Below are 16,135 nucleotides of genomic sequence, written 5' to 3'. Positions count from 1 at the left end.
TCATTCTTCTGAATTTCAGTGACTATAGGCCCAGAGCCATCAAATGCTCTTCATATGACAAGCCATTCAATCCTGGAATCATTTTCATGATCATCCTTCGAACCCTCTCCAATCTCAGCACATCCTTTCTAAGATAAGGGGCCCAAAACTGCTCACAATACTCCAAGTGAGGCCTCATCAGTGCTTTATAAAGTTTCAACATTACATCCTTGCTTTTATATTCTAGTCCTCTTGAAATTAATGCTAACATTGCATTTGCCTTCCTCTCCACAGTCTCAACATACAGATTAACCTTTTGGGAGTCCTGCACAAAGACTCCCAAGTCCGTTTGTGTCTCAGTTTTTTATATTTTCTCTCCATTTAGAAAATAGTCAACCCCCTCATTTCTTCTACCAAAGTGCATAGCCATGCACTTCTTGACACTGTATTCCATCTGCCATTTTTTTGCTCGTTCTCCTAATCTGTCTTAAATCCTTCTGTAGCCTCTCTACTTCCTCAAAACTACCTGTCCTCCACCTACCTTCATATCGTCTGCAAACTTTGCAACAAAGCCATCAATTCCATTATCCAAATCACTGACATATAACGTAAGAAGAATCGATCCCAACACAGACCCCTGTGGAACACCACTCGTCACTGGTAGCTAGCCAGAAAAGGCTCCCTTTATTCCTACTCTTTGCCTCCTGCAAATCAGCCACCACTTTATCCATGCTTGAATTTTCCCTATAGTACCATGGGCTTGTAGCTTGTTAAGCAGCCTCATGTGTGGTACCCTGTCAAAGGCCTTCTGAAAATCCAAGTGCACAACATCAACCAATTCTCCTTTGTCTATCCTGCTTGTTACTATTTCAAAGAATTCCAACAGATTTGTCAGACAAGTTTTCCCTTGAAACCATGCTGACTATGGCCTATTTTATCATGTAGCTCCAAGTACCCTGAGACCTTAATCCTTAATAATTGACTCCAACATCTTCCCAACCACTGAGTTCAGACTAATGGCTTTGGTTCCTTTCTTCTGCCTCCCTCCGTTCTTGATGAATGGAGTGACATTTGCAATTTTCTAACATTGCTAGATTATCTATTGCATTGAACTGCTGATGCTAAGTTAACAAATTTCACGTCACATGCTGGTGATAATAAACCTGATGCTGATTTTGATTCTGATATTTTACACAGAAGGTGATGAGTACATGGAATGAGCTGCCAGCGGAAGACATTGAGCTATGTAGAGTTCTGTCATTTAAGAAACACTGGGATAGGAAGGATGGGCCTTAAAGGGATATAGGCCAACGCCAGAAATCTAGGTTTGGCTGAGTGGGACCGTGGTTGGCGTGGGCTCGTTGGGTTGAAGGGCCTGCGTCTATGCTCCTTTGCTCTATAACCATGAATTTTGTGTCAAGTTCCATGCCTCTATCTTCAAATATCCTTTAGTGCAAAGGCTGAGTCAGATTATTGAAAGCACAGTAAATTACATGATTAGTGTCTGTCGTCACAGAGATGTGGGATGTGATCTAAGTTTTCTATGGTTTTTGAGGGCAGTGTGGTGCAGCAGAGAAGGGTCGGAAGAGTATCTTTCTCTTGCAGATGTTGACTATAATGCCCTTCCTTTCATGTGCTTTAGTAAAAGCATGGTATCTTTGGTGATATAAGTTTTTGTGTAGTTGAAACATTTTTGATCTGTGCTCTCTATGAATTAAGTTTTGCAGCTAAATTGCAGTTTTATTTGTATCAATCTCATTTGCGCTGACATTCCATTTGACTTTTAACATTGATTATTAACCGCTAAGTATTATGTTTTCTAAACAGTGCAGGAGTGTTCAGAACATTGGACATGAAGTGTATAATGAATAATTTTGTAAAAAGAACTGAACATTGAGAAATGTAGAACAGTTTTGTTTGCATAGCCAGAGTTAGTTAGGGATAAGAATGCAGGATCAGATTTTAAAAAAGTGGAACTAATGAAATTATAGTTTAAGTTTTGTGAGAATAACCACAGTGTTTTCACAAACAAGAGAAAATCTGCAGATGCTGGAAATCCGAACAACACACATAAAATGCTGGAGGAATTCAGCAGGCCAGGCAGCATCTATGGAAAAAAGTACAGTTGATGTTTCGGGCTAAAACCCTTCAGTAGGACTGGAGCAAAACAGCTGAGGAGTGGATTTAAAAGGTGGAGGGGAGGGAGGGGAGAGAAACACCAGGTGATAGGTGAAACCTAGACGTGGAGGGATGAAGTAAAGAGCTGGGAAGTTGATGGTGAAAGAGACAGAAGGCTGTGGAAGAAAGAAGAAAGGGGGGGGGGAGGAGCACCAGAGGGAGGCGATGGCCGGGCAAGGAGATACTGTGAGAGAGGGAAGAGGGGATGTTTAATTGTGAAAGGGGGGGGGGTGCAGTGGAGAGCATTACCAGAAGTGTGAGAAATCAATGTTCATGCCATCAGGCTGGAGGCTACCCAAACGGAATACAAGGTGTTTTTCCGCTAACCTAAGTGTGTCCTCATCACGACAGTGGAGGAGGCCAGGGATGGACATATTGGAATGGGAATGAGAAGTGGAATTAAAAACGGGTGGCCACTGGGAGATCCCGCTTGTTCTGGCGGACAGAGTGTTGATGCTTGGTGAAGTGGCCTCCCAGTCTATGTCAGGTCTTATCAATATACAGGAGCCCACACTGGGAGCACCGAACACAGTAAATGACCCCAACAGACTCACAGGTGAAGTTAAAAATGCAAACACGAGGGATTCTGCAGATGCTGGAAAACCAGCAACTTTGATGTACTACACATGCCCTTATACTTCCTCCCTTACCCCCATTCAGGGCCCAAGACAGTCCTTCCAGGTGAGGCAACACTTCACCTGTGAGTCGGCTGGGGTGATATACTGCGTCCGGTGCTCCCGATGTGGCCTTCTACATATTGGCGAGACCCGACACAGACTGGGAGACCGCTTTGCTGAACACCTACGCTCTGTTCGCCAGAGAAAGCAGGATCTCCCAGTGGCCACACATTTTAATTCCACATCCCATTCCCATTCTGATAAGTCTATCCACAGCCTCCTCTACTGTAAAGATGAAGCCACACTCAGGTTGGAGGAACAACACCTTATATTCCATCTGGGTGGCCTCCAACTTGATGGCATGAACATTGACTTCTCAAACTTCCACTAATGCCCCACCTCCCCCTCATACCCCATCTGTTATTTATTTATATACACACGTTCTTTCTCTCTCTCTCTCTCTCTCTCTCTCTCTCCTCTCTCTCTCTCTCTCTCTCTCTCTCTCTCTCTCTCTCTCTCTCTCTCTCTCTCTCTCTCTCTCTCTCCTTTTTCTCCCTCTGTCCCTCTGACTATACCCCTTGCCCATCCCCTGGATTCCCCCCCCCCCTTCCTTCTCCCTGGGCCTCCTGTCCCATGATCCTCTCATATCCCTTTTTCCAATCACCTGTCCAGCTCTTGGCTCCATCCCTCCCCCTCCTGTCTTCTCCTATCATTTTGGATCTCCCCCTCCCCCTCCCACTTTCTAATCTCTTACTAGCTCTTCCTTCAGTTAGTCCTGACGAAGGGTCTCGGCCCAAAACGTCGACTGTACCTCTTCCTAGAGATGCTGCCTGGCCTGCTGCGTTCACCAGCAACTTTGATGTGTGTCACAGGTGAAGTGTTGCCTCACCTGGAAGGACTGTTTAGGGACCTAGATGGTAGTGAGGGAGAATTTGTAGGGGCAGGTGTAGCACTTGTTTCGCTTGCAAGGATAAGTGCCAGGTGGGAGATCAGTGGGGATGGACGAATGGACAAAGGAGTTACGTAGGGGGTGATCCTTGTGGAAAGCAGGAAGTGGGGTAAGGGAAAGATGTGCTGGGTGGTGGGATCCCGTCGGAGGTGGCAGAAGTTCCGGAGAATATGTGCTGGATGTGGAGGTTGGTGGGATGGTAGGTGAGGACAAGAGGAACCCTATCCTTGGTAGTGTGGCAGGATGGATGGGGTTGCCCTTGGTCTTTTTTTTTGGCTTTTGAGATTATTTTGTGAGATAGATTGAACATCTAAGTTGTTCCAAGTTAACATGATCCCCTGTTACAATAAATTTTGTCAGGCTGAATTTCTAAAAGAAAGCATATAGACTGCTGTAACGCTTGTCAAAACTGTTTAGATTAATTATTGGAGGGTTGGGAGAAAATGGATCAAGAATTTATTAATTGCAACAAAATCTTTACAAAAATATCTTTGTGATAGTTCCAGCTTTGAACAGTGGTTTTGGGTGGAGCAAACATTAAAGTACTTTTTGCAGGAAAATATATTGAGGGTCAAATAGAAATTACTTGGGTATTTGAAAAATTGTTTTGAAATAATGGATATTTAAATCCAATTTCAGACCTACAACCAAAGTCAGTGTTCCAAGAGGAGCATTTACAAAACCATTATAGGAAATGGTAACAAGTCGTTTCGCCTTTACGCTAATAGTCCACGAATGGTTCCAAATGGTCTAAATCCTGCTGCATACAAGATGTATATAACTACTGGAGAATACGAATCAAATAATATATCAAGAATTACAACAAAGCATGGAAGAAAGTCGGGTGTTGTACTTCCAGAATCATTCATGTACAGCCGATGTCCAGGTATGATGTATAGGTAGCACATTTTTGAATTTTGTGCATGGATTAGTGAATCTTGCTTATTGATTTTAAATTTGGAAATAAGGGAATAATATTCCACTGTATTTACAAGAGACTCATTTAAACGGTGGCTGATTAAAATCAAAATTCTTGCCTACAGACTTAATATCTTTGGATGATATTTTGGGAAGCTTAAAATTGACTTTGATCAGCATCAAAGTTTAGTTCAGGGGATATGGAATGTAGCATGCAAGTACAATAATTGATCAAAAGGCTTTTTTGTCATGGTTCCATCAGCATACTTGCCCAATCATATAGCTGTTTGGAGTTGCAGCTTGGTTTAATGATCCGTAGCATTATGCATTTCAAAGTTCAATGTAAATTTGTTTTCAAAGTACATAATATCACCATATACAACCCTGAGATTCATTTTCTTGGGGGCATACACAGTAACTCCAAGATTTTCCATAGAATCAATGAAAGACTGCACCTTGCAGACCAATGTGCAAATACAAAAGAGAGAAAAAAATATATCAAGAACATGAGATGAAGAGTCCTTGAAAGTGAGTCCGTCGTTTGTGGAAACAGTTCAGTGACTGGGTGAATGAAGTTATCTCCTCAGGTTCAAGAGCCTGATGGTTGGAAGGGTATTAACTGTTCCTGAACCTGGTGGTGTGTGTTCTGAGGTTCCTGTACCTTTTTCCTGATGGCAGCAGCAAGAAGACACCACGGCCTTGGGTGGTGATGATGGATGCTGCTTTCCTGCAACAACGCTCTGTGTAGATGTGCTCAATGGTGGGGAGGGCTTCACACACTGGGCCATATCCACAAACAACTTTGATGTTTTCCTTTCAAGTTAGAGCCCAGGTGAATTTCGAAGCATTTCAAGCTTTCCAAAAACTGTATGGCCTTTTAGTGCCACTAATCCGATATCCTTGACTTTAAGCAATCCCCACGTCCCCATTTTCAGTGAATGAATATTTAAGCAAAAATGCCAATTTTCCTTTAGGAGGTCATTCAGTTTCGTTAGATAAGCCATCATGTCTGCATGTGTTTTTATTTATTCCTGACCAGCAATTCCTGTGCATGAGTTCCTGGGCTACAGAAGACCAGGCTTACTAAAATTCATCTTTACTCAAATTCTCTCCTATATCAGTCAATGTTTAGATGTGAATATTTTTTAGCCTAACAAATAGTATTGGAATGTTTGATATTCAGTTAAAGGAGGGACTGGAAGTGCATGGATGGGAACCAGCAGTTATCACTGGTTCCGTCTCGATGCCACATCCTGCTGGGTTTCAAATCATGAATGAATTATAAGCTTTGCCAAAGAAAATCACTACTGTGTGGTATATTTTTAGGTTCTTCTCTGAGGTGGTAGACATTGTACAGATGGCAGGAACTGAGGGTTGCAAGCGTTTTAAAACTGGGCTGAAACTAATTTCTTTTGATATTCAGTAATATCTAACAGATGGTGTTAATGAATAATAAGTCATGACAATCAAAAAATACAGGTCATAGTGTGATATAGTGGCAGAGCCTTATTAGCCTCAGTTGTTAACTAATGGTGATGGGTCACATTGTCATTGTCAATAGAAGAGCTTAATATGTAGAAATTATTCCACAGCATTTATGCAGAAATCATGAACATGATCTGAGTGTAGCTTTAGTTGCCCCGACCCCCTAATCAATCAGTCAATCAAATCTTCAGTATCTCTCTTTAGCTGCAAGCAAATCAGTTTTTAATACGTAAATAGCATGCTCATGTGGTTTTATTATCATCCTACCATCTGGGTGGTAAAATATTGTAAGGAATGGAAGTACTGTTTCTAAACCAGGAAGAGGAGGCTCAACTGTTTCAGGCAATAGGTTTTTAACTTGGCTTTGGCTGAAGCCCGAGTCTGTAAATCTCTGCTAATTCGTTGGGAAAGTTGAAGGCCCAGTATCTGCGTGTCCCATTCACTGGAGGCTGGAGGCTGAAGAAAGCCTGTTCTGGGGTTAGAGGACTGTGTTTGTGTGCTGGTGGGAGAGGGGAACAGGGCTTGTTTTGCTGTTGTTGTTGTTTTGTTCTGTATTGTTCTGCCGAGCATTGAGGGTGTGCTATGTTGGCGCTGGAAAGTTGGCAAAACTTGTGAGCTGCCCCCAGCACACCCTCAAGTGTGTTGGTTGTTAATGCAAATGATGCATTTCAATGTATGTTTCAATATACATGTGATAAAAAAACTTGAATCTTCAATCGCTCAGTCCACATACAGCTCCGTTCCCCCACTGTTCTTCTCAAAAGTCGCAGACCTAAGCATTGACTCTTAGAAGTCCTTTTAGAACAGAAATGAGGAGGAATTTCTTCAGCCAAAGGTTGGTGAATCTGTGGAATTCATTGCCACGGATGACAGTGGAGGCCAATTCATTGGGTATATTTAAAGTGGAAGTGGATATTTTCTTATGGGATTCATAGTTCAAAGTATATTTATTATGAAAGGTTGAAGGGTAATAACTATTCCTGAATCTGGTGTTGTGAGTGCCGAGGTTCCTGTACCTCCTTTTTGATGGCAGCAGTGAGAAGAGAGCATGGCCTGGATAGTGGGTTTCCCTGAGGATGGATGCTGCTTTCCTGTGGCAGATGTCTATGTAGATGTGCTCAGTGGTGGGGAGGACTTTAGCTGTGATGGACTGGGCTGTATTCATTACTTTGTCTAAGCTTTTCTATTTAAGGGAATTGGTATTTCCATACCAGGCTATGATGCAACCAGTCAATATACTCTCCACCACTGGTATGGGTTCTAAGGTCTCTTCTTGGCAGCAGCGAGAAGAGACCATGGCCTTGGGTGGTGATGATGCATACTGCTTTACTGTGTCAACACTCTGTGTAGATGTGCTCAGTGGTGGAGAGGACTACACATGATGGACTGGGCTGTATCCACTACTTTATGTAGGATTTTCCGTTCAAGGGCATTGGTCTTTCCATACACTATGATGCAACCAGTCAATGTACGCTCCACTACCCATCTATTGAGGTTTGTCCAAGTTTTAGATGTCATGTCAAATATTTGCAAGGTTTTAAGGAACACACACAAAATGCTGGAGAAACTCAGAGGGCCAGGCAGCATCCATGGAAAAAAGTAGAGTCGACGTTTTGGGCCGAGACCCTTCAGCAGAATTTCCAGCATCTTCCAGCCCATGATCTTTACCGGCCTTTTAACATACTCCAAGATCAATCTAACCTTTCCCTCCCACATAGCCCTTTTTCTTTTCTTTCATCCGTGTCCCAAAGAGTCTCTTAAATGTCCCTAATGTATGCATCTCTACCACCACCCTGGGCAGTGCTTTCCATGCACTTTCCACTCTGTGTGACGGGGGAGAAAAACTACCTCTGACATGTTCCCTATAGATTCGTCTAATCACCTTAAAAGGTTGTCCTCTTCTATAAGCCATTGCCACCCTGGAAGAAAGGTGCTGGCCATTCTATGTATGCCTCTTATCAGCTTATAAACCTCTATCAAGTCTCTTCTCATGCTGCTTCATGCTGAAGTTAGAACCCCTAACTTACTCAACTTCTCCTCAGGACATGCTCTCTAATCTAGGCACCATCCCCCAACTGTAGCTATAATCTTTCTGGCTATTAATAAGCTCTCCCTCCGACTGTTGATACTGAGGGTGACTGCGAACATAATACCATTGAACGTTAATTGTCTGGCTTTCTGGTCATCGCTCAGCACTTTGTTGTGAATATTAATTGCCATTTACCAGCTTATTTGCTGAACATTGTCATGCTGCATGAAATTGAAAATTGAGCATTCATTGGTGAACACCCCATTGTTTACTTTGTGAAAGGCAGCTGTTTGTGTCTTGGAAACTGTTGTTAGGAATTCTTGCATCAATAATAACAGCCATCTTATTTTTGTGTGAGGTGTGACTCCAGCCATTTGCGTAGTTTTTGTCCTTGATGCATATTGATTGCAGTTTAATAAGGGGTTCATAATACCATACTACTTAGTGTCATGTCTCACTATTTACCTCTGGAGTTTAGTTTTTTGGCCAACGCTTGGACCAAGACCGTGATCAGGTTTGTAGTCTACGTGCTTGATCTTTTCAACACAAGTTCGATTTTGTTTGTTTTTCTTCAGTAAATATGCATCACTGACACTTTCAAGTCAAGAATTATCTACATTTTTTGCTGCTTTTTCCTTTATCAGTATTATCTTGCAGCTCAGCTCTTTATATACCTTTTCACATGAGCAGCAAATGTGATTTTGTAAGTGAGAATTCAAATGAAATATCCCTAATCGTTTAACTTAACCATAAATAAGGTTCATTAGAAACTATGTCATTGCTTTGTATATATTCTAGTTAAAGGCAAAGTAAATGATTGCTAGAATATCCCAGTGATTTGAAAGCTTCGTTGTCTCTTCCAAGATACTGTACCTTTGGAGAGTGTTTTGAAGATGTGATACAATACCTAGTTCTCTGCCAGTGCTGCCTGGCCTTCTTTGTTCCAGTGTGAATAAAGTTAAACTGTAACCTAACTTTAAGTGAGATAAAAAAACATGAAAGCTTCACACGTTTTTTTTTACAGTGTATAATTAAGAGTGAAATCCATTTGCAGACACATAATTAATTTGCAGTCAATAATATTAAAGAGAAATAATAAGTTTCTTCAGATACATAAAGTGAAAAAGAGGCAAAAGTGGATTTAAAAACACAAACAACAGGAATTCTGCAGATGCTGGAAATTCAAGCAACACACATCAAAGTTGCTGGTGAACGCAGCAGGTCAGGCAGCATCTGGACTGCTGGAAAACAATGCTGGAGAGGTAGCATGCTCTTTACTTTATACTTTATTGTCGCCAAACAATTGATACTAGACCGTACAATCATCATAGCAATATTTGATTCTGTGCTTCCGGCTCCCTGGATTCCAAATCGATAGTAAATATTAAAAATTTAAATTATAAATCATAAACAGAAAAATTAGAAAAATGGAAAGTAAGATAGTACAAAAAAACCGAGAGGCAGGTCCGGATATTTGGAGGGTACGGCCCAGATCCGGGTCAGGATCCGTTCAGCAGTCTTATCACAGTTGGAAAGAAGCTGTTCCCAGATCTGGCCATACGAGTCTTCAAGCTCCTGAGCCTTCTCCTGGAGGGAAGAGGGATGAAAAGTGTCTTGGCTGGGTGGGTCGTGTCCTTGATTATCCTGGCAGCACTGCTCCGACAGCGTGCTGTGTAAAGTGAGTCCAAGAACGAAAGATTGGTTTGTGTGATGTGCTGGGCTGTATTCACGATCTTCTGCAGATTCATCTGGTCTTGGACAGGACAACTTCCATACCAGGTTGTGATGCACCCTAGAAGAATGCTTTCTTCTAATCTTTCTTCTAATGGGGGACAACGAAATGGCAGGTGAACTGAGTAAGTATTTTGCATCAGTCTTGACTGTGGAAGATGCTAGCAGTATGGTGGAACTTCCAGATATCAGGTCATGAATGTGTGAAGTTACCATAACTAGAGAGAAGGTTCTTGGGAAACTGAAAGTAGAGAAGTTACCTGAGCCAGACGGTGTGCACCCCAGGGTTCTGAGAGAGGTGGCGGAAGAGATCATAGAAGCATTAGTAATGATTTTTCAAGAATCATTAGATTCTGGAATGGTTCTGGAAGACTGGAAAATTGCAAATGAAGGGAGGGAGGCAATTATAGGCCATTTATTCTGACGTCAATGGTTGGGAAAATGTTGGAGTCAATTATTAAGGATGAAGTCTCAGGATACTTGAAGGCACATGATAAAATAGGCCGTGGTCAGCATGGTTTCCACAAGGAAAAATCTGTGTCTCTGTGTGGTTTCTCAGTTGTACAGCAGCTGATAGGAAAGCACTTCAGCAGGTCGTCTCTAGCACACAGAAGATCATCGGGACACAGCTCCCAGCCCTGGAGGACACCTACAGCTCTCGCTGCCTAAGGAAAGCTACAAGCATCTGTAAGGACAATACACACCCATGCAATCATCTGTTTGAACTTCTTCCATCTGGCAGACGTTATGGATTTTCTATGCCTGCACTTCCAGACTGAAAAATAGCTTTTTCCCCAGAGCTATAATTGCTCTGAACCAATGGATCAAGCATCATCCATAAATTTGTTACATTTTAATACTGGTTTTATGGCTGTCATGCATCTGAATTGCGCTTTTGTACTGTTGGACATTGCTTGTACTGGCTGGTTACTTGATTTTATTTATTGTTTATTTTATTTGTTGTTTTGTAGCATTGAGTGAGAGTTGCAAACTCATTTTCGCTGTATTGCTGCGTGACAAATTGTACTATGCAATGACAATAAAGATATTTCATTTCATTTCATCTGTTGGAATACTTTGAAATAGTAACAAGCAGCATAGACAAAGAAGAATCGGTTGATGTTCTGCACTTGGATTTTCAGAAGGCCTCTGACAAGGTGCCATACATGAAGCTGTTTAACAAGCTACGAAGCTTGTTAAACAGTGGCTGTTTAACAGTGGCTAAATAAAGCAGTGGCTGATTGGCAGGAGGCAAAGAGTGGGAATAAAGGTAGTTTTTCTGGCTGGCTGCTGGTGACTAGTGGTGTTCCACAGACCAATTCTCTGTTATATCTCAGTGACTTGGATGATGGAATTGATGGCTTTGTTGCAAAATTTGCAGACAGTATGAAGATGGGTGGAGGGGCAGGTAGTTTTGAGGAAGCAGAGAGGCTACAGGAGGACCTTGACGGATTAGGAGAATGGGCAACGAAATGGCAGATGGAATACAGTATTGGGAAGTATATGGTCATGCACTTTGGTAGAAGAAATGAAAAGGTTGACTATTTTCTAAATGCAGAGAAAATATGAAAAACTGAAGCACAAAGGGACTTGGGAGTCCTTCTGCAGGATTCCCAAAAGGTTAATTTGCAGGCTGAGTCTGTGGTGAGGAAAGCAAATGCAATGTTAACATCCATTTCAAGAGGACTAGAATACAGGTTTCCCCCGCTATCCGAAGGTAGAGCGTCCCTATGAAGTGGTTCGTAAACCGGAATGTCGTAAAGTGAATAAGCAATTACCATTTATTAATATGGGAAAAATATTTGAGTGTTCCCACCCCAAAAAATAACCTACAAAATCATGCCAAATAACACATAAAACCTAAAATAGCAGTAACATATAGTAAAAGCAGGAATGATATGATAAATACACAGCCTATATAAAGTAGAAATACTTTTCTGCAGCACTGTCTAGCGCAGTGAAATCTCTTGGCAGCACTCTCGGCGGAAGCGCTCTCGGCAGAAACACTCTCTCCAATAACCTTTAAGCTATGAAGCTGCCAAATTATTCCAAATAACACATAAAAATGCACAGCCTATATAAAGTAGAAATAATGTATGTACAGTATAGTTTCAGTTACCGGAATTGGGAAGACTCCATTAAGTTGCAGTTTCATCATAGTTAAACACTTGCTTATACGAATAACCACCTTCTGTAATTGTTTTCTTCAGTTCTGCTGGGAACTTTTCGGCAGCTTCAGTATCAGCCGAAGCACTGTCTCCGGTAAACGTTAAACTATGAAGCTGCCCTTGCCTTAGAAACCAATCAAACCACCCATGACTACCTTTAAATTCCACTTTCTCAACACTTTCATCACCATTGTCCAGTGCTTTCTATTTCAGCTTATTAAAAAGACTGACTGATTTCTCCTTAAGTATAAGAACACTTAACAGAAACCACGCTTTGTACACCCATCAATCCACTCAAGCAATAGACTTTCTATTTTATCTATTATTGGATGCTGACTAAGAGCACTTTGCTACGAGCAGAACCAACAGTAACGTGGGCAGTTTTCAAAATTCTTTCTGTCTGCGTATAAATAGTGTGAATAGTGGACGCAGGCAAGTTCAACATGCAGACAATGTCCTTACTTTGTTCACCACGATTGAAACGCTTAATTATGTCTAGTTTTACGCTAAGGTAACACCCTTACGAGCTCTTTTAGGCTTTTCCGATACCTTAGAACTCATCTTGCTAACGGATGCACAAAATAAATCGAGATAAAGCACATGTTTAAGCAATGGCGGCTAGAATACAGTTCCGGGGGAGGAGCTTGGCTGTTCGGGTGCGCGCTAACAGTTTCGTAACAGTGAAAACATATTCTGTTAGCGAAAACAGGTAACCTATGTAGGTCTTTCATAACAGTGAGGTGTCGTAATGTGAACCTTCGGAAAATGGGGGCCACCTGTATAAAAGTAAGGATGTAATGTTGAAACTTTATAAAGCACTGGTGAGGCCTCACTTGGAGTGTTGTGAGCAGTTTTGGACCTCTTATCTTAGAATGGATATGCTGAGATTGGAGAGGGTTCAAAGGATGTTCATGAAAATGGTTCCAAGATTGAATGGGTTATCATATGAAGAGCATTTGATGGCTCTGGGCCTATATTCACTAAAATTCAGAAGAATGAGGGGTGACCTCATTGAAACCTATCAAATAATAAACAGCCTTGATAGAGTGGATCTGGAGACGATGTTTCCTATGGTGGGAGTGTCTTAAGGCCAGAGGACACAGCCTCAGAATAGAGGGGTGTCCTTTCAGAATGGAGATGATCTCTTTAGCTAGAAAGTGTTGAATCTGTGGAATTCATTGCCACTAGGAACTGTGGAGGCCAAGTCTTTATGTACATTTAAGGCAGAGGTTGACAGATTCTTGATTGTTCAGGGCATGAAGGAATATGGGGGGGAAGGCAAGAAACTGGGGCTCAGAGGAAAAGTGGATCGGCCATGATGAAATGACGGAGCAATTTGATTTGATTGGCCGAATGGCCTGATTATGCTCCTATATCTTGTGGTCTTGTAATTCACAGAAGCAGCCAATAAATTAATTGATCTGTTTTTAGAAAACAGGAAGATTTTGGGTGTAACTGGAAAATACAATTGGGACATTAGCCCTTATCTTAACCAAGTTGTGTTTGTAGAACTTTAACCTTTAATATGATGCTGAGGTCTCAGGCAAAATCAGGCTTTAGAAACCAGACATGAATTCACTTCTCTCTGATTCAGGAAGACATTTGTGTCAAATAACCATTCTAGGTTCTTTTGATGATTGTTTATCTTAGTTTCATAGAATTTCAGTGGTTGATCCAATTATCAAACAAAAAATGTTCGTGTTCAGTTAAAGGAGGATCATCTGTGGAATGGAAAACTGAGTTAAAGTTTAATGTCTACCCTTGTTCTGAAATTGTGTAATATTAGCCTGAATTCTTAATGCATAATATTAAAACATAAAATAGATGAAAAAGGTCCACCAGGCAATTTTTTTCCTATCCCTTTCTCTGTTGCTATCTTCCTAGAACTTTTTTTAGCAATGGAAAGACCATCTGCTCAATCATCTATCATGTCTTGACCCTGATTACCTTTGTTTTAAAATAGACAAGTCATCTTTAGGTAGCAAATGGGATCCAATTTTGCAGATGTTCTTAAGCCAATTTTGTTAATCTGTCAAAAAATACACAAACAATTGATATAGTAACCATACTGCCACAGTATTCTAATGTTGTCAAAAGCACTTAAGACTAAAATGAAATTGGCCTGAAATGTCGACTGTACCTCTTCCCATAGATGCTGCCTGGCCTGCTGCGTTCACCAGCAGTTTTTTGTGTGGTTGTTTGAATTTCCAGCATCTGCAGATCTCCTCGTGTTAGCAATTATTAAAAGTAAGGGAAGAGAGAGGAAATTATTTCTGCTATTCTTAATAACAAAAGTAGGAACATGTTTTGAACTTTTGAATGCAATAATTTTATAGGGGCTCGTCATATGTATGGGTGTCCATAATTTGGGCATTTGTAATTTGAGGATTGCCTGTGTTTCTGTGTTTTATTTCCTAAGGGAAATGCACTGGAAATAAGTATTTGAAATCATTTCTAAAGATTTTTTTTAACTGTTCAAAATCATCTGTTTCTGATCATGTTTTTTTAATATATTTTATTCCCTGCAGTGAATAAGCAAACAAAGATAAAGGAGGATGGTTTATTAACCTCTGAAGAATTTGAAATTTGGGACAGAAAATTCCGATTGAAAAATGATTTAAGAGAACCAAGATTAATATTGTTTCCATTTGAATTTATGAAAGATGGATCAAGAGATATGGTAATGTGAAACCAAAGCTTTTCTTTTTTTTCACTCTTAGTGCACAACAAGGAATGTGATGGGGTGGGGGAGGGGGAGCAAAATTTTATTCACATCATCTCTTTCCTGAACAAATGATCTCAATCCATGGTGTATACGGATTCTTTCTGAAAGACATGCTTGATTCTTCCTTTGAACTATCAATGTTTCTTTGTTCACCAGTATTTTCTTTATAATTAAGCATCATTTACTGTCGACAATTCTAGTAGCATCACCATAATCTATTAATACAAAGAAAAAAATCATTTTCAATTAATTCTCAATGCAGTGGTCTTGAGCATTTTTCTCCTCTTCTAGTTTTCATGGAGGTTGTCTAAGAGCCAGTTGGTTGTCTGAGCAACATGTAATTAGAGCTCAGTTAGAGACTCTTGGATCTATAATTGGGATCTTGTTGATTGCTGTCACTCAAGCTTATGTACAAGAACGGATTTTTATTGTTATGCTCACATAATGCCCCTGATTTTCTGGATTCTTGAGAGCTCATAATGGCAGCTTGGGTGTCCTAAAATGGAAGGTGGCTGTCACTGACATGAGGGAAGATGTTTTAATGGAAAATTGGTTGAAAACAATGTTCTTTACACTTCTGAGTGATATTACTACATCTGAAGTCGTGTGTGTGTGTGTGTGTGTGTGTGTGTATATTAATAAATAAAATAGTTTTTGTATGAGGATTATGTTTCATGCATTTTGAGAAATTTTGCATTAAAGAAATTTCTCTTTACAATATTCTTCTGCACTTCAGTACTACTTATTTACCAGCACATGTTCTTCTTGAGCTGTCCCCTCATCCAAAACTCTCTGCCTTTTTCTACACTGTGATTTTGAAGTGTGGGTGAGAACTAAAGTTATTGCGGGGATGCCTTTCCATATCTCCATTACGTGTGATTACCCTGCAGCTTGTGAACTCTGCTTTTCTAACTGTTTTGTGCACTGCTTACTTGTGGATTGCTGGTGACCATGCTGTGAAATTTATTCGCTAAAACCTGCCTAACCAATTACATTATTAAAACTTTCTATTTTGATTACCTTTATGTTGGTGTATTCATAATCTTGTGCAGTTATTTTAAGTTTTAATGTATTTGGTTTATATAGGAACAGGAAAGTGGTAAAATTCGTGAGCTTTCTCTGACAGAGTGGAGTCTTTGGCAAAATCATCCACTTTCTACCCATCTGGTTGACCATTCTGATCGCTGCCAGCACTTCATAAGTATTATGGACATGGTTGATTTGATGAGACAAGAAGAGGTCAGTGAAATCTACGGAGTGGAAATTGCAGTTATTTTCTGAACATAAATTGCTACTTAATTTGTAATAAAATATAATACTAAATACAGAATTAACATTCACTTAAATTCTATGTTT

At 40.6% G+C, this 16,135-nt stretch overlaps 1 protein-coding gene across 4 annotated transcripts in view; it reads left to right on the top strand.

Moving 5' to 3' along the window:
- The window catches only part of fancm (FA complementation group M), a 141,617-nt gene that overhangs the window by 85,608 nt on the left and 39,874 nt on the right, over positions 1 to 16,135 (top strand). For all 4 annotated transcript variants that reach the window (XM_072270954.1, XM_072270945.1, XM_072270963.1 and 1 more), the window contains exons 11-13: positions 4,363 to 4,609; positions 14,583 to 14,734; positions 15,866 to 16,018. In XM_072270954.1, the coding sequence (XP_072127055.1) occupies positions 4,363 to 4,609; positions 14,583 to 14,734; positions 15,866 to 16,018 (552 nt within the window). The remainder of the gene's footprint in view (positions 1 to 4,362; positions 4,610 to 14,582; positions 14,735 to 15,865; positions 16,019 to 16,135) is intronic.

This window comes from Mobula birostris, chromosome 1 (genome assembly GCF_030028105.1).
Source record: "Mobula birostris isolate sMobBir1 chromosome 1, sMobBir1.hap1, whole genome shotgun sequence".
Lineage (NCBI taxonomy): Eukaryota > Metazoa > Chordata > Chondrichthyes > Myliobatiformes > Myliobatidae > Mobula > Mobula birostris.
Note: the sequence above shows the minus strand (reverse complement) of the source record. Positions and strands in the feature narration are given on the sequence as shown.